We start from the raw sequence: 20,813 nt of genomic DNA, 5'->3' as shown, positions 1-20,813 counted from the left end.
CACTTTATTTCAAGAAGGTTTGAACCAGTGTTTTGTATTTAAATCTGTAATTAAAAATATACTGTTCATGCCTGCAGACCTTAAAGCATCTTCAAAAGCCATAAGCAACAGAACAGAAAATCAGAGTTGACGCTATATGCTTGTTATCTGTTTCAAAAAGCAGCTGCTTTTATTTAAAACAATGTGAATTTAATTAAGAATTAATAATCTTATACTTGATGTAATTACAGCTATGTAATTAGATGTCATAAAAATATTCATTAAAAGTGCTTTAGTGTGCATAATATTTACCACATGCTAGTACTTACTGGTATAGCAGACATAATGTACAGCATGCTGATAGCGGTTTTGCTACAGAAATGTGCAAAAGCAAGTATTTTCCAGGTCCTGGAGTTAATCACACCTAAACTATTTCACTAAGGAAAAAAGGACTACTGAGTTCACAGTAGTAAATTAACACATGGTTGTGAGAAATGAGCTTCGTTCTTTGTGTGCTTAAAATATATTTTTGTAATATATTTATGCAGTTCTATTATGTTTTATAACCTAAAATTTCTTTGTGGAATTTTTCATACTTAGTCTGTTAATGTACAGAGAAGTCGTAAGTGTGCACAGCACTGAGAACACCAAATCAGGAAATAGTGGCAGCATTCCTGTAACAATATAGCCTAGTTGTTCTTTAATGTTTAGTAGCAATATGAACATTCAGAGTTTTAAAGTTATTTTCTGAGTAGGGCTCTACAGTGTTTTTTTATAAGAAAAAAAATTATTGCAAATTTTCCATAGGAAGTTGTAACGAATGAATGGCTGTTTCCTGGGGAGTGGGAACCATAGGCCATCTTTTCCAGTGTTGCTGTAAGACTTTTTAATTTTAGACTAAATAAAATGTTAAATTTTTGACAGTTATTTAGTACTGTCCATTTCACCCCCTGGTCCTCCATGTTTCCAAGCAATTTGATGAGATTTGATGTAAAAGAATGACATATGTGGGTTTGTTTTTTCTTCTCTGTTTCCCTTTTCCTCCAGTGGTTTTGGATAGCAACTTCTGAGATCTTCCAAACCACAAGTTGACTGAAGTGATCCTAAATAATCGTTTCATACAGATTTAATTTGTTTCATCAATTTTAACAGATAATTGTCAGCTAAGTCATAAGACTGTTTCACAAAGCTTCATCAGAGTAGATGCTGACATTGGTGGTTGAGGTACAAAACACCCAATAACATATGTTTCTGAGTTTGTATGTGTGTACTTGCAGGTAACTGTATGAAATATTCTAGCTGATACAATTTTTAATTTAGATCCAGGTGACTGCTGATATTTACTTAAAGCACCTTACCGCATATCCTTTTTCCTCTCAGGTGAAAGACCTTTCAAATGCTGTGAATGTGGAAAAGCCTTTAACCAGAAGGGGGCATTGCAGACCCATATGATCAAGCACACTGGCGAAAAACCCCACGCTTGTGCCTTTTGTCCTGCAGCCTTTTCTCAGAAAGGCAATCTTCAGTCACACATACAGAGAGTTCATTCAGAGGTAAATACAATTATTCATAAAGCGGTTGGTGCTAATATACTTCTTATGTCATTTTCAGTATTTAAATTGTCCTATTTTCTGTTCCTATTGCTCTCTGGTGCTTTCTGTAGCCAGTATGGATTTACTGCTATAGTATAGATTCTAGTTTGTTGGTTTTACCTGCAAGCTTTCCTAAAATAGCTCAATCTGAATAAATGTGTATTTAGGATAGCTAATTTGCCATTGTCTTTTCAGTACATTGATAGATTAAGAAATGATTAGTGGGTGTAGGTATATAAAAACGTATGTGTCAGTCTTGGGAGAATGAGGGCTAGAATCAGATGAAAGTAAGGCAAAAGCAGCAAAGCAGCAAATGGTGAAAAATTTCAAGGCCAAACAGCAAACCAGTAACTCCATCATAGAGCACCCTTGCAATTTGTCTTTGAAGTACATATCTTGCAGCCTTTTTCAGAGGTTTTTCAGTTACAGGAAGAAAATTACAAAGTAAGATAAAAAACATTGTTGTCTCAGACCTCTTTATGCTGTTTTTTTCTTCTTTGTGAGAGACAGTTTTTAAGATTCAAAAGGTGCTGCTGTGATAATGTAATACAATCTTCTGAGCAACAGTGGCTATGTAACTTTGTTCATTAATTTCCTTGATGACTTCAGTGATCTGTGCTTGGAAATAACCATAGAAAGAGACCTAGTTTTGATTTGGAAGGTTTGAAGTGATAGAGGCAGTGTTTTGTTTGGTTTTTTTTTTTTACCTGCATGCAGAATATCATCGCTGCTCTCACTTTTTCCCCTAAGTCTGAAATTTGCTTTCTTGTTTTCCATTTTTGTGTTATGCCAATAAGTCTTATTTATTGGATTCTTTTATTAAGGATCCTTCTAGTGTGTTAGTTCCTTAATTTTAGGACATGTCTTATTAGTATGTCTTAGTGGTTTGCATTATGCTCAGTTCTATTAAGTCATATGTTTGCATTTCATATAGCTTTGTGAGACTAGTCTTCTATCACAATGTGTAGTAGCTTTTGCTACATAAATTAACCAACATTAATGATTTGCATTGATTTTTTTCAATATTATAAGATTGTTGGAGAGCAAGCAAAAAATATTTTCACTTTTTTCTCTGTTACTGTTATTAAAAACAAAAAGCCGTGGGATAGGGGGCTTTAAATAAATGCTACTTCTTGATCACATCCTGTGCTGTGTTTTATGTTCCTAAGCCTGCATTTTAGTTACTGCTTTGGGTCATTTGTTGATTTTTTTTTTTTTTTAATTATTTTTTTTCTTAAATTTATTTATTTTTTATTTCTTTCTTGCTGTGTTACTGTTTCCTTCAAGACTGCATGCACAACTCTTAATTCTTCATTTTTTCCTGAGGCAGTCACAAAATAACATTACAGGTGATGATGAAGTTGATTCTCACTTTGTGTATTAGTGTTTAGCTGTACCATTTTTTTATTAGCTGATATCTTTTTCTGTAAGTCTTGTTACCAGTTTAAACTGCTGTCAGAAAATAAAAAAACTGTACCATACTGCAAGCAATGCAGCATGTTTTCCTTAGCTTTGTATTTTCTGTGTATTGAAAGTACTGCGATGGATCTTATTGCTATGTGATAGACTGAGGATGAGAGGCAAGTGAGGATGGTTGGAATCTGCAAATTTAGCTGCTTTAGCTGTCTCAACAGGTTGTCTCAGAAGTCCAAACCAGGTTGCTGCCAATTGCTGTGTGTTCAAATTCAATTCTCTGTGTTGTTTTTTTTGACCCAAGAAATTTATTTTATTTTTTTATTGGAAATTTGTAGAAAAATACTTTTGCAAAAGCAAACAAGAGAAAGCCAAACTTTGAAGAGCAACTCTCTGCACTTTTCATCTTCCTATTTCCAGACTTCCATTTTTATTACGTATGATGCTTTGCTTTCAGGCACATCTTAAATGATAAAGTTACATTTCAGTTTTGTTTCGAAGTGTGTAACAACAGGAAATTGTAAGGAGGGAAAAGTTTGAGGCCTCGTTTGCCAGGTGGATTGTTTTGTTCTCTGGTGCTTCCTAATGTTGAGAAGTGGTAATAGAAAATGACGGTCATGCACGTAGATTACAGTGGACTTGATGCATGAGAGATAGCAAACTAATTCCATAACTGGATATCAGAAACTATTTTAGTTCTTATAATCCCATAATATATTTATTATATGGATAAATAAAGAAAACCATAATATTTGGTAGGTGTAGGGAAAGTTTACTCGATTTTTTTGTTTGTTTTATTGAAGGTGAAGAATGGGCCTACGTACAACTGTAGAGAATGCAGCTGTATCTTCAAAAGCTTGGGTAGTTTAAATACACATATCAGCAAGATGCACATGGGTGGTCCACAGAATTCTGTGAGTGCTTCAACAGATGTATCTCATGTTACAGCGGTAAGCATTGCTTGCTATAGTTTGAAAATGCCTTTAAGAGTTTTTAATTAGGTCTATATCTCAATTCCAACAATTCTTCTGATAGGTTAGAACTGAAAGACCTGTCGCTGTCTTTCATCTTTTTAAAGTTTTGTGTAATTTCTGGAATTGATGGGTGTGATTAAATATTGGCAGAATGTAAATTGGCTAAGCATATGCAAGAAAGGATTTGCTGTTTGAGAGTTTGGTTAAAAAAATAAAAAATTAATTCTGTGACTAAGTGAAATATAATTCTGGTGCTTACAGGCTGTGTAGGGAGGAAAGGTTTCTTCCTCAGATAACAGAAATGATTGGGAAGTTTTACTGAACAATTAAATTTAGAACTTATTCAAATTCAGATTTAGAACTACGCAAATGAACTAATTTTCAGAAATCAGTTGTTTATACAATTCTAGTCAGTGGGAACACATAATGGTTTCTTCTTCTGACTATTTCTGATAACTTGTTTTAAACGTTGGCTTCTTATTTGACAGATCATAAAGGAAAAAGCTTTCTTGGAAACACCGAATGTTTTTCTTTCTTTACCAAGATAACAGAAGGAGCTAAAATTCAGAAAACACTTCTGGTTTCATAAGACTGATTTATTTTTTGAGCCAGTGCATAATTAATATATCATACTACTTCCTTTTCTTTGAATAGAGCTACCTTTTCTATCTTTATTCAACTCCATTTTGCAAAATTTCCAGTTTCTGTGCTTTAATAATGTTCAGTGGATTACAAGTAATATCAGACTTTGAAGAGGAGGGTTAAAATTTAAAGTTTCAACTTCATTTTTCAGCTGTATTATGGTAAAAACAAGTGTCTGTTTTTTTATAAGGCAGATGCTGTTTGTTTCTTCTGGTTAATTAAAAAAAAAACACTAATGTGTCCTGTGTGCTTGCAGGAGCATACAGTCTGCATCTTTTTGTACATTTCTACATTCCCAAGCCTAATCTTAAAAGCAGGATGGAAAAGAATTCCTTCATACTACTTCATGTTTGCTTACCCTGGCCAGCTCTATTTTTCTTGGATTGTTTTGTTTAAATATTTGGCATTTGCATTGTTTATTGGCATTACAGCGGTGACTTGTTATGAACTTTGCTGCATGCATACTTCTCTACTTGCATCAGAGGGGAAAAGTAAAGAATACCTCCCTATACTAGTATAAGCAAAATGGAAGGAAAAAATAATCTTTCTAAAAACATAGGCTAAGAAGTTGAACAAGGAAGAACAAAGATAATAACTGGCATGCCAATTGCCTGTTAGAATCATAGAATCGCAGAATAGTTAGGGTTGGAAAGGACCTTAAGGTCATCTAGTTCCAACCCCCCTGCCATGGGCAGGAACACCTCACACTAAACCATCTCACCAAAGGCTCTGTCCAGCCTGGCCTTGAATACCACCAGGGATGGAGCATTCACAACCTCCCTGAGCAACCCACTCCACTGCCTCACCACCCTCACGGTAAAGAATTTCCTCCTTATATCCAACCTAAACTTCCCCTGTTTAAGTTTTAACCCATTACCCCTTGTCCTATCACTGCAGTCCCTAATGAAGAGTCCCTCCCCAGCATCCCTATAGGCCCCCTTCAGATACTGGAAGGCTGCTATTAAGTCTCCACGCAGCCTTCTCTTCTCCAGGCTGAACAGCCCCAACTTTCTCAGCCAGTCTTCATATGGGAGGTGCTCCAGTCCCTGATCATCCTCGTGGCCCTCCTCTGGACTTGTTCCAACAGTTCCATGTCCTTTTTATGTTGAGGACACCAGAATTGCACACAACGCTCCAAGTGAGGTCTCAGGAGAGCAGAGTAGAGGGGCAGGATCACCTCCTTCGACCTGCTGGTCACACTCCTTTTGATGCAGCCCAGGATACGGTTGGCTTTCTGATCTGCAAGCGCACACTGCCTGCTCATGTTCATTTTCTCATCGACCAGCACCCCCAAGTCCTTCTCTGCAGGGCTGCTCTGAACCTCTTCTTTGCCCAACCTGTAGCTGTGCCTGGGATTGCTACGACCCAGGTGTTGGACTATTAAGAGGATTATGCTTTTCATTTTTAATTTTAGATCTGAAACTGCAGGTATTTAGTGATTTTTATTGCTATAGAAAGATGGTGCTTTTTTAGATTAGCACTGGCGTTCTCAGATGAGAACTGACTTCTTCATTCTGCTCAAAACTTGCAGATCTGCTTTAACAACAAATCTCAGTATGATAATTCTCTTCTGAAGTTTAAGGTCAGACTCTGCTGTTCCTTGCTATGTACTTGCGGATAAACAATGAGTATGCCCTTAATAAATATACTTTGCAAAGGCTGAAGTCTCCTGAAGTGCTGTGCTACCAAAGAATGTATTCTTTTGTTATACATGAATACATCTTTCTCTCCCTAGTCTCCATACTGTGGGAAAATGAACTGTACTACTTTTTTATGTGATATTAGCCATGTTTTTCTTTTTTATTTTTTTTGTGTGTGTGTGCGGAAAAAAGAAAACTTTCTTTTCATTTCTTTGTAGGATTCTGTCACCCAATCTTTAGCAACATCCCCCGCTAATCTTTTGCAACCTGTTGATAACAAATGGAAGAATGTAAGTGTAGAGGTTTTGTCATATTTTGTCAAGCCTAAAAGTGGGAGAAACTTTTTAAACTTTGATTTAACATGGTGAAAAAGTATATGCAACAGTCTTTTGTGATAAGTTGATCAGCTGATACATGGAAGGCAAGCTTCTTGGTGAAGGCAGCTGGTTATTTAGCAATGGAACAGATCTTGAATAGATTGTATTCCCTCTTTTGTTATACACTCATGCTTTTGCATATAATTCTGTTCATTAGCTCTTGAAAGTGGAGTCAAATGCCTTCCTGCATAAAAAGACCACAGGAGAGTAGCACTCTTAAAAATACTGGATTATTCTGCTCTGACTTCAATTCACATTGATAGCATAGTTTGGGTGGAGAGTGAAAGAGCTGTTTTCATGCTGCTTGAGATGGTTGGAATTGAGGCAGCACTGGAATCGTGGGGCTCAGGAAGAACCCTGGAGCCAAGGAAGTATGATGCAGGGGTTACTTTCTGGGACCCTGTAGCAAGCAGTCTTGATGTACAGGCAGGTCTTTATGTGCCAGTCACAGTGAGAGCAGTAGTGTGTTTTGTTGCAGCTATGTAGCATGTTGTTTGTTAGCTGCAGGTTGGAGCATGGTATATTAGTGACAGTCTAACTTCACCTGCATTCCACCTTTCACAACATCAGCCACTGATACTCTTCTTGTGTACTAGAATTCACAAAACCAAGGACTCAGAAATCTGGCAGTGTTGCTTTAAAGTCACCATAACCAGTCTATCCACTTTCTTTATATCTTGACTCTGAATTCATTGTTCAAGGACCAGTTAACTTACAGATAGACAGAACTGATATGACCTAATTAATTGCTAATATTTTCTGTATTATATAAATAAATAGTTATACTATGTTGCTTATTAAATTTTTAAAAATACTAAAACCAGCCGTTCTTCAGAAGCAGTTTATTTTAAGCAGGTTTTCATTTTTTCATTTTTTTAACAAGTTGAAATAGTTTTCTGTTGCTAAAGAGTGCTATGAGAAGTGATGCCTATTTCTTTTGGGGGGGGAGCTGTGTGTGTGTCTGTGAAAGCACATGTCTGAAAAGAAGTTAATCATTAACTTAGGGTATACTTAAAGTATACTGGAGTAAATGTAACATATATTCCTAAATAATGAAGCTTTAGAAAATTACGATCTTCATATACTTGTGCCAAGTTCATGTTCTAGAAAGAGAGGAGCTTGCCTAGAATGCAGTCTGTCAATTCATATTGATCTCTTAGAAATCACTCTTTTAAAAGAAGTATGATTTAATACTTAAGTATATTGAATATTATTTAAGTTCAAGTTTTGCATTTCTCATTTGACTTTGTTTTGTGTGTGGTAGTTTGTATTCAAAAGCTGTCCAGTAAATCGAGTTTCATAGAGGAGCTGATGACCTACTTGTTTCTCAGGAGTCAAGAGGATGGGTTTTTTTGTTTCTTTGGGGTTGGTTGGTTGGTTGGTAGGTGCTTGTTTTGTTTTGTTTATTTGTTTTGGTTTTTTTTTTGTTTTGTTTCATTGAATCTGAATATTGAAATGAGTCTCCTGCATCAGTGTGTCATATTGTGTGGCTCCAATTTGGAGCAACAGATCCCATTACCCACTGTTCCTGCATTCTTGCTGACCAATTGAGAGAAATGCTTTAGTTCCATCTGTAGTAGTAGTGTCTTCAAAAATGTTTCTTCTCCAGAGCATGACTTAGTAACTGCTAAGCCACCAAGCAGTTTAAGTCTGACCCTTTACAGAGTCAGTGTCAGCTTAGGTGTGGTGGATTTAAGAACCCAACCATGCTTTGCTAGTCTAGCACTTAGAGCAGAAACCTGAACTCTCCTTCCACTTGCTAGGGTACCTTCTATTTTTACAATAGTAACTATATACTGAAACCCATATGGCAATCTAGTGGAAAAGGAAATATGGCATCACATCAAAACTAATGCAGACAGGCCTCCATGCTAAGGTGAATCAGCAGCAATTTTGTTACATGTTTTCAGATATTCCTCCTTTGATGTACTGTCTGCTTGTTTCCATGCCTTCAGATGCACATCCTGCTTGTTGATGTGGAGTTGCTGTTTGTCTGTTGAGCAGTTCCTTAATTAACAGGTTTTTTCCTCCTGCTAAATGCTGGAAGAATTTTGCAGATTTCTAGTGTAGGCTTCTCACTCCACTAAAGAGCTTTTGTATCAGGAAAATGAATGATCTCTATCAAGAGCTGTTACACTCTTTAGCAAAACCCTTTGCTTCATTTCCTGTTTACTGCAATGAAAATGCCATATAGTGTATTTTATTTTGTAAACCACATATTGAAATGTTTATAGCACTTTTGCAAAATTGGATTCTGAAGAAGTGGAGTCTTTCCATCTGTCATGCTGGTGAGGTGAAAAAAGGTGAAGTAATGGTTAAATTGGCAAAATAGCAAGTGCTATTTCACGTGCGTGCAAGAGAAATGAGATAAGGGTTTGTTTTAGATCATCTCAGGAGAAGGCATTAACACTATTTCATCAAATTTGCAGGACCTAACTAAGTTAAGCTAATTTTTCTTAACCATCTCGAATATGGTGACAGTGTCATTTTTAACTGTCCAGTGTAATTTATCAGTATAGGACAATCTCAGGGGAGTTTTCTGATTGGAAGAAATATCATGTACATGAAGTCTAAGAGTATTCCTGGTTAAAAACTACCTGAAAGAAGATAGTGTTTTATATATATATGTGCATGCTTGGAAGTGATTATTTTTGGAAGAGAGAAATGAATATTAGAAGCAAATATACAGTGTGCTCTAAGGAAAAGAATTATGGGGCTAGCCATTACATATTTTTGTTTTGTGCAGTAAAATAAATTATTGAAAGTATTTGTTTCAGTAATGGCATACTTATGCAGTCTATTTGTTATAAGAAAAAGAAATTTATGAATGACGGAGAACAGAAAGAGTCTGTATGTTTGCTTTTAAAAAGAAGTACCAAGGATTTTTGTCACTTTTTCGTTTCTTCATAATTGTTACTAAGGTAGCCTCAGATAAAATTATCAAATCAAAGATTACGAAATTTGGCTGTTAGACTTCAAGGTGGTTTTAGTATTTTGACACAGCTCCATGTATATTTAAAGTTTTAGAGTATAAAGAAATTCATCCAAAGCTAAGAGATTTAGAGGGCTGAAAGTTGATGGGAAAAAGTTAATGGTTTGTTCTGAAAATTTTTGATGTAACAAGACAAGAACAATACAAAAAAATCTCAACTAATAGAAGGTTATTTTCGTAAATGACTTGCTTTAGTTAAATGTGAACTTTAAAAGGACAACTGTGCCAGTGCCATTTATTTGTTTTGTAATTACTTTTCATGTGACCTCTACATGTGGAATTGAGTATTCCCTCTATTTTCTAAACTGATTGAAGGTTCAGTAGTTACGGTAAATGTAATTCAAGCTGTAAGTTTACAGTTTTGTAGCTTGGGAAGAACTCCAGAAAAGGGGTATACAGAAGCAGTTCTTGAGTAAGTAAGTAAACAGCTCTGTATAATTCTTATGTCTTAGTCAAGTGGACATCCTTGTAGTGGACAGTTAACAAACATTTGAGATGAGGAAGCTGAACAGTTCTTACATCCTTTTCATCTTCCTTTACAAATGTACCACTGTATATTACAGGCCACACATTTTCGGTCTCCACTTCTTCAACAGCCAGAAAACCAGGTTTCTTCAGCTACTGCTCACCAGGGTCAGCAGGCTGTAACTGATGTCATCCAGCAGCTCCTTGAGTTATCAGAACCAGGTCCTGTAGAAAATAACCAACCTCAACAACCTGGTCAGCAGCTCAACATTGCAGTGGGAATCAATAGAGATATTTTGCAGGTAAGAGCTCTGCGTGAGAACAGCTTTCCATTTCAGTGGATTCCTTCTTGTTTTTGTTTTAGTCAAATTTGTTCTCAGTATGTTCAATTATAGCATTCCTTCTACATTTTTAAATGGTTTATCAGTCAAGAAAGACTTGTAAAGATCTACTGAAAGGGTATGGAACACACCAAGGTATCTTTGTACAATATTACAGAAGCAAGGTTATAAATACTGATCATATGACCCAGAAGAAAGCTTTAAGCGTACATACCCATACAATGACATTTCATTGATTCCTTTGGCTTTCTTTTTTTGTTGCCTAGAAGCATTTTCTGGCTTGTCCTTAGATTAGGCCATGCTTAAAACTTGATGACGTTTAAAAGGGAAAAAATAAATATTTTTATCTGGTTAAAAAATGAGAATGTATACGGGGCCTTTATCCTGTTTTAATTAATAAGGGTTATTTGAATATTTCCTATTTGTGCAAGAAAATTACTTCCCGGCTTGACCAGTGATCTTGTAACCATTATGCTGTTCTAGATACTGGCAGTAGGAGATGCTTTGTAACAGAAGAGGTGCAACTGCCTGTGCTTGTAGTGCAGCCTCCATAGAGGCATAGGATAGAACAAAAACTTCTTTAGTATTGGTGGTAGCCAGCTAACTTTAAGCAATTTCGTCATCTCTGGTCTTCTAAGTACCATTTAAATTTCTTTTTGGAAGACCTGAAAGTTACATGTAACTATGTGTATGAGTTCTCTAATGTCTGGAAAGTAATGTGTGGTTGCAGCGAATTGCAGCATGAAATGTAACTATTATCTTGATAGATTTTTTTTTTTTTTTTTAAATTGGCCTTTGAGGTTGGTTCTTGAAGTTTTTGTATAAGCATTTAATCACTGATCGTATGGATGGGCTTCAAATTTGACATTTGTGCAGAACTGTTCTGTCATCTAGTAGGCAGAAGAGATAGCTGTATGTTCCTGGGAAATTCTTGATTCTATAGAAATAATTGGCATTTTTCTGAAAGGCAGATGTTGGAACATGTACTAGTGCAGGAAATCCAACTTAAAATCTCACAATCGGAAGTCAGTGTTGTGTAAGAATGTTTTTGCAATTTTGAAATCAGCTGATATTTTGAGAGGTTGAGACATTTAATTCTTCATTTATAGTTGTGATATATCTTATAAATATTTGCTTGAGAAACATTGTGACAATAGTGAAATGTTTCTTTCTTAACCTAGAAGTATTTTGTTCTTTTAGCAAGCTTTAGAAAACAGTGGGTTGTCTTCAATTCCCGTCTCTGCACATTCTACTGACTGCAGCCAAACTAAGACTCCTGGGGCACAGGATCAGAACCCAGATGTCCAGACACTTTCAAATCATCAGGCTGACTCTAATAATGCAGAACAAGATAAGGAGCAAGAGAGTACAGATAAATTGGATAAAAAAGAGAAAAAGTTTATTAAGAAGAAGTCATCATTTTTACCTGGTAATGTTGCCACTGCCTGCTGCTCTTTGTGCTGTAGGGTCTGTAGTATGTGTGGGTGTGTTGATGGCTTTATAAAGGAATTTCCCAAAACGTATTGTGGATGAGTTAGAAATTTCATTTACTCTTGTCTAAACCATTGTATTTGTGGAAGTTGTGATCAATAGGATTTAAAATTTTCACTGTACTGGTGCAAAACCATGTCAGAATGGCATTAAGTGAAGTTATGCTGTCAAATCTTCTAGATTTAAACCAGTGGAATTTATGGAAAAGGACAAAAAAGAATATTAATCTTTTTGCTTTTTTTCCCATCATCCTTCTCTGAGGATTGGGATTTTATGGTGTGTCCCATAGCAGAGTTCTTGGAAGCACTACTCTTCCTCTTTGGAAGTGAGGCTTTACAGAGGCAGAAGTGCAGTACTGCTGCAATCATGCAGATTGTCACTGAACTAGGCCATGTCAGGAAGGATGAAGGTTGGCATTATGTATAGTACTTCATGTCACCTACGTTGGGAATCACAGTGCTGATTTATTACATATTAATATTGCACCTCCATACTCTGTTGTGGGTATGCAAGCCTGGATTTTGTCTCCATGTGCATAAATGCAACTTTAGTTAGCATTAAGGTTGCTAGAAGGTTTGTTCCAAACATAGCCATCATACCTTAATGGCTGGCCTGGTGGAGACAGTGCTAAAATAAGCAGTCGTTGAGCTCTGTCGGTAGTATCTTCATAGCTACACTGTTGTTACTTTTTTTCTGTACAAGGGAGGCAGAAATTGATCCAAAATTGAAAACTCATCCAGCATAACTGTGCTAAAACTCAACATTAACTTTTTCCTCTGGTAATAGTAACTACTTTGTTCCATGTGTGTAACAATAACAACTGTTTAATTCTGACTGCAAATGAAAATAGAAGATTTCTACAGTACAGTGAAACACAGCCACCTTTATTTTTTGATAAAATAACTTAATCAGCATATTGATATAGTTTACAGAAAAAACCCACTATATGAACCTATCTAAATGAATGAATAGATGATATTGACCAACATACATAAATAAAAAACCCTGATAGGATTTAGAAGATTCTTTTGTCATTTTTGCCCAGAATAAAACCTTTGGATCATAACTTCTGTGAGAAAGTAGCGTTAAATTGTAAATCTTTCTGAAAAAAAATTTCTCCTATAAAAATTTAGAAAATGTAATTAAAGTCTGAATTTGCAGAAGAAAGGCCCATATAAACTATCTGCCTAATTTAAATAAGTGTTTAGCACTTAAAGTAATTCAGTGTGGTTATGATTAGGGATTTAGATTCATTGTTGCATAATTGTGTGTTAATACTGTATTTATAAGATATCTAGTATATTGCATTGCAACTACGTTCTGTATTTCTAAGTGGCGTAAAAATTACGTTCTGTGGAGTCAGACATTTCTTAGCTTTATTTCCTTTTTTCCTTCTTTCTACTCTGTAGTATGAAAATGTTTCAATTTCAACAGGGTTCTCTTGGGCTTTATTGTTGTCATTCCAGTCCATCCCTATTTTTGTGAAGCATCTGATAGAGAAGTTAATTTTTGACAAAGTGTGTTGTAATGGCATCTATTTCACAAAATGTTTTTGTGATTTGATTGGTTTGCATAATACCAGTGTGGTGGAATTTCTGGGGAACTGCTGAAATGCTTAAACCACATTTATTTTGATGTTCCTTATTTTAGGTTCTATACGTGAAGAAAATGGAGTAAGGTGGCATGTTTGTCCATATTGCTCTAAAGAATTTAAAAAACCAAGTGATCTAGTGCGCCACATTCGCATTCATACCCATGAGAAGCCTTTCAAGTGTCCCCAGTGTTTCCGCGCCTTTGCTGTTAAGAGTACTCTCACAGCACATATAAAAACACATACTGGCATTAAGGCTTTCAAGTGCCAATTTTGTATGAAATGCTTTTCCACCTCAGGGAGTTTAAAAGTTCACATTCGTCTACACACAGGTAAGGCCTCAAAATTGCATTTGTATTTTCTGTAATGTGAGTGAAACCTTGAATGGAAAAAGATAATTGAAGTGCTTAAATTGTAGAGATGTCTACCCTGTCATATTATATCTGTCAGGGAATTAACCTGTTTTAATTTCTTACATAATGAACTTAATTTTTGTTATATCTTTCTAGTTTTTCATGGCTTTGGAACTTTGGGCTCTTAAAAAAGCCATGGACATTTAGTTCTCTGATTATGAGTCAGCTGTTGCTCCTTTTGAATATCACTATTCTGAGTGTGCTTTCTAAAGAGTCGTACTCTCAGAATTTGAATTCCGATTTTACTGACCCCCAGTCATCTTTTGTATTTACTCTGCATCATTTCTTCCTGCCCCTCTCCCAGACTTTTTGATAATTTCACTGTAGCACCTGGGACTATTTGTTTACCTCCTGTTTTGCCTTCAATAATAAGCTGTTGCTTCATATTTTTGCCAGCTTACCTGTTTTCAGTATCTTACACTGCATTTTGTAAAACGCCTTTGTTTGGTTTGTCCTTTATTGCACCATATATGATATCTTCCATATCTGTCTTTCTGTGGCTGAACTTCTCTCCTCTACATAGAGAAAAATGAATTTTCCACTCTTGGTGGACTACCCAGTTGTTTTCCACTTCTCATTCTTTGTTCTTGGAGGTCAGTCAGCTTTCAGCAAGATAAGCTTGTAAATGTGCTTCTCTTTCCTTTCATTCCTGTTTATGTATTTATATGTTCTGCAGAAGTGTCATTCACTGGCTATGTGCCTTTATGGTTTAAAGTCAGATGCCTTTAATCCATGAAATAGGATTTGATTCATCTGCAGAAAGTTTTTCACTTTTTTTTTTTTTGTAAAACAATATTTTTTTTCAGTTACTTCAGAGTCACCCTTACTCTATTTAAGAAGCCAGACTCGTACAAAGTGGCAAAAGCACTAGGTGCCTTGAAAAATACAGTGTGTTTACAGAACTCTACCATGTAGTTAGGCATCATTCAGTGCAATTGTTCTTGCTGTCGGAGATGTTTGCTTCTTTCTCTGTCTGGAAGATTAGATTTACTGGGTCAGATTCGAAATTCATCTAGCCCACTGTGCTCTCTCTGATGGCAGCATGTGGAAAAGGGGATGCCTACAGTAATGCTTCTTAGCAGTGTATGCTAATCTTTGGGTTGAGGGCTTTGTGAAGCAGGTTGTACCTCTGCAGTCGGCAGCACGTTGTAGATTTTTGTTCTGAAGACCATAGCTAATTGGATTTGAACCCATGTGAACCTGACATAATGAATTGAAATGTTGAGCTACGTGTTGAGTAAAGTATTGTATGGTGTTTTAGCTACTGTACTGTGAAGACTGGTTCATTTTTATTTCTTGTGCGTTTTTTCCACCTGTGATTTTATAGCACTTTCTTCATAACACTCAGTCGTGTTTCCTAGCCTTATAAGTCCAAGATTTCCCCTTCAGGAGAAGCTGAAAGTTTGTCAGCTTTGCCTCTCTCTGTAACAAGTTCTTCAGTATCCTTGCCACGGAGAAATTTCTACTGGGTTTTGCATTGCAAAAGTATTTCATAAATAATTCCTATTGGCATGCTTTCTATTATGTATCATTTGTCTATGTGTTTGATGCTTTTTTCTCACAGTTTTTTTAACGGTCTGTTTTGGAAGGACATTTGCTCTGCTATCTGCAATTCTTAGGTTAGCTTTTGGATCCCTTTGAAAATTGCTGTCACTTTTGCATCATCCAGTTTCCTGATAGCAGGCTTGCTTAAAGTGATGTGTTACAACCAGTTAGTACTTCAGCAATTCCATACTTAATTTTGATTGGATTTTATAGATCTATTTTGAAAATCTGTTTAACAATAAGCACCCTGACAGAAAACGAAGAAAATGCAGGCTAGATAACATGTATTCCAAAATGACATTTCTATGACAGCGGAAATAAAGTCACAAACTAATTTTTTTTTTAATCTTTTGCAGGTGTTAGGCCTTTTGCTTGTCCTCACTGTGACAAAAAGTTCAGAACATCAGGCCACCGGAAAACTCACATTGCTTCACATTTTAAACATACTGAACTAAGAAAGCTGCGACATCAACGTAAACCGGCAAAAGTTCGAGTAGGAAAGACGAATGCTCCAGTACCAGACATACCTTTACAAGAGCCCATACTCATAACTGATTTAGGTAAAGAGCGAGTAAATCCATGCTCTCTTGAAATTTAGATTTAACTGGAAAATACAGGGTTAATTATCAGTTTAATCAGAGCTTACTCAGAAAGATGCACTTTGAAATAAGTCATTGGAAAAAAAATCAGGCTTCATAAAACTGCCATATTTTATAGTTTGCTTGCACTAGTATTATTGAGAAGAGTCTTTCTTTTTTTATTTACAGAGAAATTGTATAATCCTTGCCAGAAGAAAAGAGTGCATTTTTATATTCCATTAGGAGAGGAGTTGAATTGGACTGTTGTTACAGAAGAGATGCCAGTTCATGACCTAGATTGTTCTTAAGATTATCGTTTATTCAGATTACATATATTAATGAGTCAGTGCATTATATGATTTTAGTGTATTTGTTACAATTGACTTCAACTGGATTAGTGGTAATAGTTCAAAAGAGAGCAGAGTAATTCTGGAATATGCTATAGAAAAGTAATGCAGTTATTTTAATTCTGTTGTAGAGTAATTGTTATAACATTACATAAAATCATGTTTTGAAGAAGGTGAGTTGTGCAGCCTAATCAAGACAATATGCATTCTTGTCCAGTAGAGGTCAGCGTAGTGGGCAAGGCATTTCCTCTTCATTATAATTTGACCCTGCCTTCTGTTTTGTGTAGTCATCTTAATATAGTAGAATGTTATATTGGTAATATCTTTATGTTATATTGATGAAAGCTTTCACTTCTTAAAGATCCTTTTTCTTTCACTGCTTCCAAGAATTACTGTATGCAAGAGAAGTGGTTATTTTGGTATCAGGTATATGAAACTTGAATTTTCAGAATAGCAACAAAACTTAGCCAAAAGCTTCAGATATTTGGATCACACAATGTTTCTTTCTTGAGTAAACCCTGGAAACAGTCCTGTTTCTTGATTTTAAAGAAAAGGCGTTCCAATACAATTGAAATCTGTGCAGTGAATTTCTGGGTTTTGGGAAAAAAAACAACAAAAATTTAAAAAGAAATACTGTAAAAGTTGTTTCCTGCAGGTACTGATAGCACATGAACTCTGCTGATACTGGAATGTTCAATGTGAAAATAAGAAGTTCCACCATTTGCCTAGAAGGTGTCATGTTTTTCCAACCCACAGACAATATTTCCATGGTTCCCAGGAAAGAAATCTTGTTTATCTTAGGCTAGTGCTAGAAACTAGCATTGTTGATCTATTATAGTGTTAATCTTTGAATGTCAGCTTTGAGGAAAACAAGTTGATACGTATTTGGCTTTTAAAAAAAAAGTTGAAATTATTCTAAAAGCCTATTAAAAAGTCTGCAGAATGGTACAATGTTTGTTTCATTTTATTGCATTAGTTGATGTTATTCATTGACTAGAAAATGCAAAATTTTATTGTAATTTTTCTAGCATCCTGTGGTTCTAAAGATGGAACTGATAGGAGGAAGACTACCTTTTTGTTGAATGTTCCGCTTGGAACTGTTTTACCGATTTGCTATATCGAGTGTAGAGCCACCTTTAACTATTCTAACAGTTCAGAAAAATGTTTCATTTATCCGAGTTGAGCAGGTTGAGTAAATAAATTGGAAGTGTTTTATTAGGATTTTTTTATTTCTGTTCCATTATGTATGTTGTGCAGGATTTCTGCAGTGCTTCTGCAGACCAGAGCCACTGTAACCTGGGATATGCTCACAAGTTAGCTGTCATGTATTCTAAAAGTTAACTGAATTACTCTGCTTTTATATGATCAAAAATAACTTGATAGCAAATATTTGTCATATGGAGTGTCTTGTCTTCTGATTTGGAGGCTTTGTGTCATCTCCTGTATGCCTCTACTAATTATCATCACAGAAGAGTGCCAGAAGGAATTCAGAAAGTAGGGTTGTGGGTTTGGTAGTGGCTTGTTGTTTGCTTTTTTTTTTGTTTTTGTTGTTGTTGGTTTTTTTTTTTTGTGTTGATGTTTTTTTGTGTGGTTTTAGTTTTTTTTTTGGGGGGGGGGGGGGTGTGTTCTTTTTTTTTTTTGTGTTTTTTTTTTTTATTTGTTTTAGGAGCAAATATTTTTACTAGACCAACAGAAGTTGGGGAAGATGAAGGAAGTTTTGGCATATATGTGTTTTTATATATATGTAAAAAGTACATATATACACAAAGTCTGGGGCAGATAAACTTGTTCTTTTTTCATTGTTGCCATATCTTCTCAAAATTGAGAGAATTTTCTCTTCTTGTCTTCTGCTTTTTTCAGTTACACTTGGAAGTCAGTAGAAATGCTTTGGGCATTCCTTTCTGGATATGAAACCTAGCATGCTAGATGAAGTGGCCTGAAAAAGGGAGAGAGAGCATAAAAGGAAAAACTTAGGGCCATAAGGGATCTTTTGCGTGTTTGTTGAGATTTTGCATCACTCCTTTAGCCTTGTGTATTAGTATTGAGATGAGTAGTTTTTAGTTCACAGATGTATGAATGATGAGTTTGTTTACTTGAGAAATCTGTTCCTGTTCCCATTCTGTCATGGTGCTTGAGATGATGCCCTTCTGCTGCTTCTGAGACAGCATACTCTTGCATTAGCAGTGAAGTGTTTAGTAGCAGGCACTTTTAACTGATTTTCCACATCTACACTTGAATGACTTCAGGATATAATAATAATGAGTTTTTGGAGGTGCCCAGAGAATTAGCAAGACTGACTGATTAGCCAAAGTTGATTATGTACAAATACAATAAATTTTCATTGATTTTATTTTTTTAGCCTTAAAGGCAGATATATGTATCATGGTATTTTGTACTTATCACAAAATGTATATTAAATATTTGTCAAATTATAATGTATATCAATGATACGTTGACCAAATGTTGTTTGGTTCAGGTGGAAGTTGATAGCGTGAAAAACTATTTGGTTAGCAATGAATTTGTAACTGTCAGTGTTAAAAAAAGTTAATGCCGGTTTTGGACATATGTGAGGCTTAATGTAATGAGGTGGACCTGTGGATGAAAGAGCTATCACTAAAATAGATACCATGTACAATACAGTATATAGAATACTAAATACGTCCACGCATAATTTTAAGTGCTGAAAACGTGCTCATTTTTTTCATATTCTTCCATACGAAAAGTTCAGTCACTTTTTTCAAATTCAGCTCTTCAGACTCCTGAAACTTTGGAATAAATTTACTAATTTTTCCTTTTTGTGTGTGCTTTTGTGTGCAGGTCTTATCCAGCCAATCCCAAGGAATAGCCAGTTCTTCCAAAATTATTTTAACAATAATTTTGTGAATGATGGAGACAGACCATACAAATGTTTTTATTGCCAACGAGCCTATAAAAAATCTTGCCATCTTAAACAACACATCAGGTAAAATAAATGCAAAGAACAAAGGAAATGTATGTAATAGATTTATGGAAATGTATGAAATTTGTATAGTTTCCACTGAAAAGACTTTTTTTTTTTTTTTACCATTGTTTAAATAGTGAATCGGTGATAATTGATTTTTCTGGTAAAATTGGAGGAGAGTTTGGATTAATTCATTTTGATGTGCAGTCCTAGCAGTACAAGTGCTTACTTCCACAGATGTATATTGGTAGCAAAACAGATATCTGTCATACTTCTTTATTATGGCATTTGATGTGGTGGTCATAGCCTTCTAAGGCCACTGTAATCGTAAACCACCTCTAATTTTTCCCAATTTTATTAAAACTTGTTTCCTTTATCTTCCATTTCACATTGCCTTCCTCTGAGCTCTCATGTCTGGGATGCTACAGTTGTAACCCTTAAAATTCTCATTGCACAGTGCACAATTTTCTAACCTGTCCTTGAGTCTGTTTTATATCTCTCTATAGTCTGAAAGGGAAATTAGCACCTCTGGAAGGAAGGGTATAGTGAGTGGGACATGTTGATAAAGAGTTTACCCACTTTAATATTGCTTTCATGGTCTGAAAGACTGGTTGTACTGTGCCTTGTTCAGGGGGTGTTCAGGATGTTTTCCCAAAAACTTTGCTACTAACTGTAGTAGTAGTAGTAGTAGTAAATAATATGAGGAGGACTGTATTTTTTTTTCCCTCAAAATTTTGTGGACATTCTTTTAGCTAAACTGAAGAAAATACATGTGAATGATAATACACTAGCCTGAAGACATAGTATATTATCTGGTGTGGAAAAACCCACCCCAAATGTTTTAATTAGGGCAGAGTAGGATCAGAAAAGGAGATTGGACTGTAGAACATAATTAAAACTGTCAGACAGCATTGCTTTGGACATGCTTCTGACTAGCATCACAGCCCTGCTAGTGGTGATATGCAGGTTGTTTATAATTTATTAAAGCTTTAATTTCTGAATTTTCTTAACTGAGGATTTTTCTGTCTGTACAGCAGTCATCTTAATTTGGTTTATTTTGCTCATTTTAAAGTCAGTAAAATAGTCTTTTAATAACTTCATAATTCAAACAGTTAAATCTACTTTAACTTCTGCTTTCTCTTAATAAGGTCACATACTGGTGAAAAGCCATTTAAGTGCTCTCAGTGTGGAAGAGGTTTTGTATCAGCTGGAGTTCTGAAAGCACATATTAGAACACACACTGGATTGAAAGCTTTTAAGTGTCTTATATGCAACGGGGCCTTCACTACTGGTGGTAGCCTCAGGCGACATATGGGGATCCATAATGACCTGCGACCATACATGTGTCCATATTGTCAAAAAACATTCAAAACATCACTGAACTGTAAAAAACACATGAAGACTCATAGGTATGTTTACAATTTTTATGGGAATCCTTCAGTGTATTTCAGCACTCTTTCCTTAAAAAGACTTGGAATTCCTCTGTAGCAAG

The 20,813-nt window shown here is 35.5% G+C and overlaps 1 protein-coding gene across 9 annotated transcripts in view; it reads left to right on the top strand.

The window, feature by feature from the left end:
* Nucleotides 1-20,813, top strand: part of ZNF236 (zinc finger protein 236) — a 72,988-nt gene that overhangs the window by 24,054 nt on the left and 28,121 nt on the right. For 7 of the 9 annotated variants that reach the window (XR_008972830.1, XM_057414717.1, XM_057414718.1 and 4 more), the window contains exons 6-14: nucleotides 1,360-1,532; nucleotides 3,788-3,934; nucleotides 6,459-6,530; nucleotides 10,173-10,376; nucleotides 11,616-11,844; nucleotides 13,557-13,829; nucleotides 15,812-16,015; nucleotides 19,198-19,342; nucleotides 20,470-20,730. Coding sequence is in view for 8 of the 9 variants with exons in the window: in XM_057414717.1 (XP_057270700.1) it covers nucleotides 1,360-1,532; nucleotides 3,788-3,934; nucleotides 6,459-6,530; nucleotides 10,173-10,376; nucleotides 11,616-11,844; nucleotides 13,557-13,829; nucleotides 15,812-16,015; nucleotides 19,198-19,342; nucleotides 20,470-20,730 (1,708 nt within the window). In the remaining variant the exon portion in view is untranslated. The remainder of the gene's footprint in view (nucleotides 1-1,359; nucleotides 1,533-3,787; nucleotides 3,935-6,458; nucleotides 6,531-10,172; nucleotides 10,377-11,615; nucleotides 11,845-13,556; nucleotides 13,830-15,811; nucleotides 16,016-19,197; nucleotides 19,343-20,469; nucleotides 20,731-20,813) is intronic. The other 2 variants (XM_057414714.1, XM_057414715.1) reach the window with 2 other exon arrangements.

This window comes from Pezoporus wallicus, unplaced genomic scaffold, assembly GCF_028554395.1.
Source record: "Pezoporus wallicus isolate ANWC-B61680 ecotype Strahan unplaced genomic scaffold, APGP_CSIRO_Pwel_v1 contig_2, whole genome shotgun sequence".
Taxonomy (NCBI): domain Eukaryota; kingdom Metazoa; phylum Chordata; class Aves; order Psittaciformes; family Psittacidae; genus Pezoporus; species Pezoporus wallicus.
The sequence above is the reverse complement of the archived record's forward strand: the minus strand, read 5'-3'. Positions and strand labels throughout refer to the sequence as shown.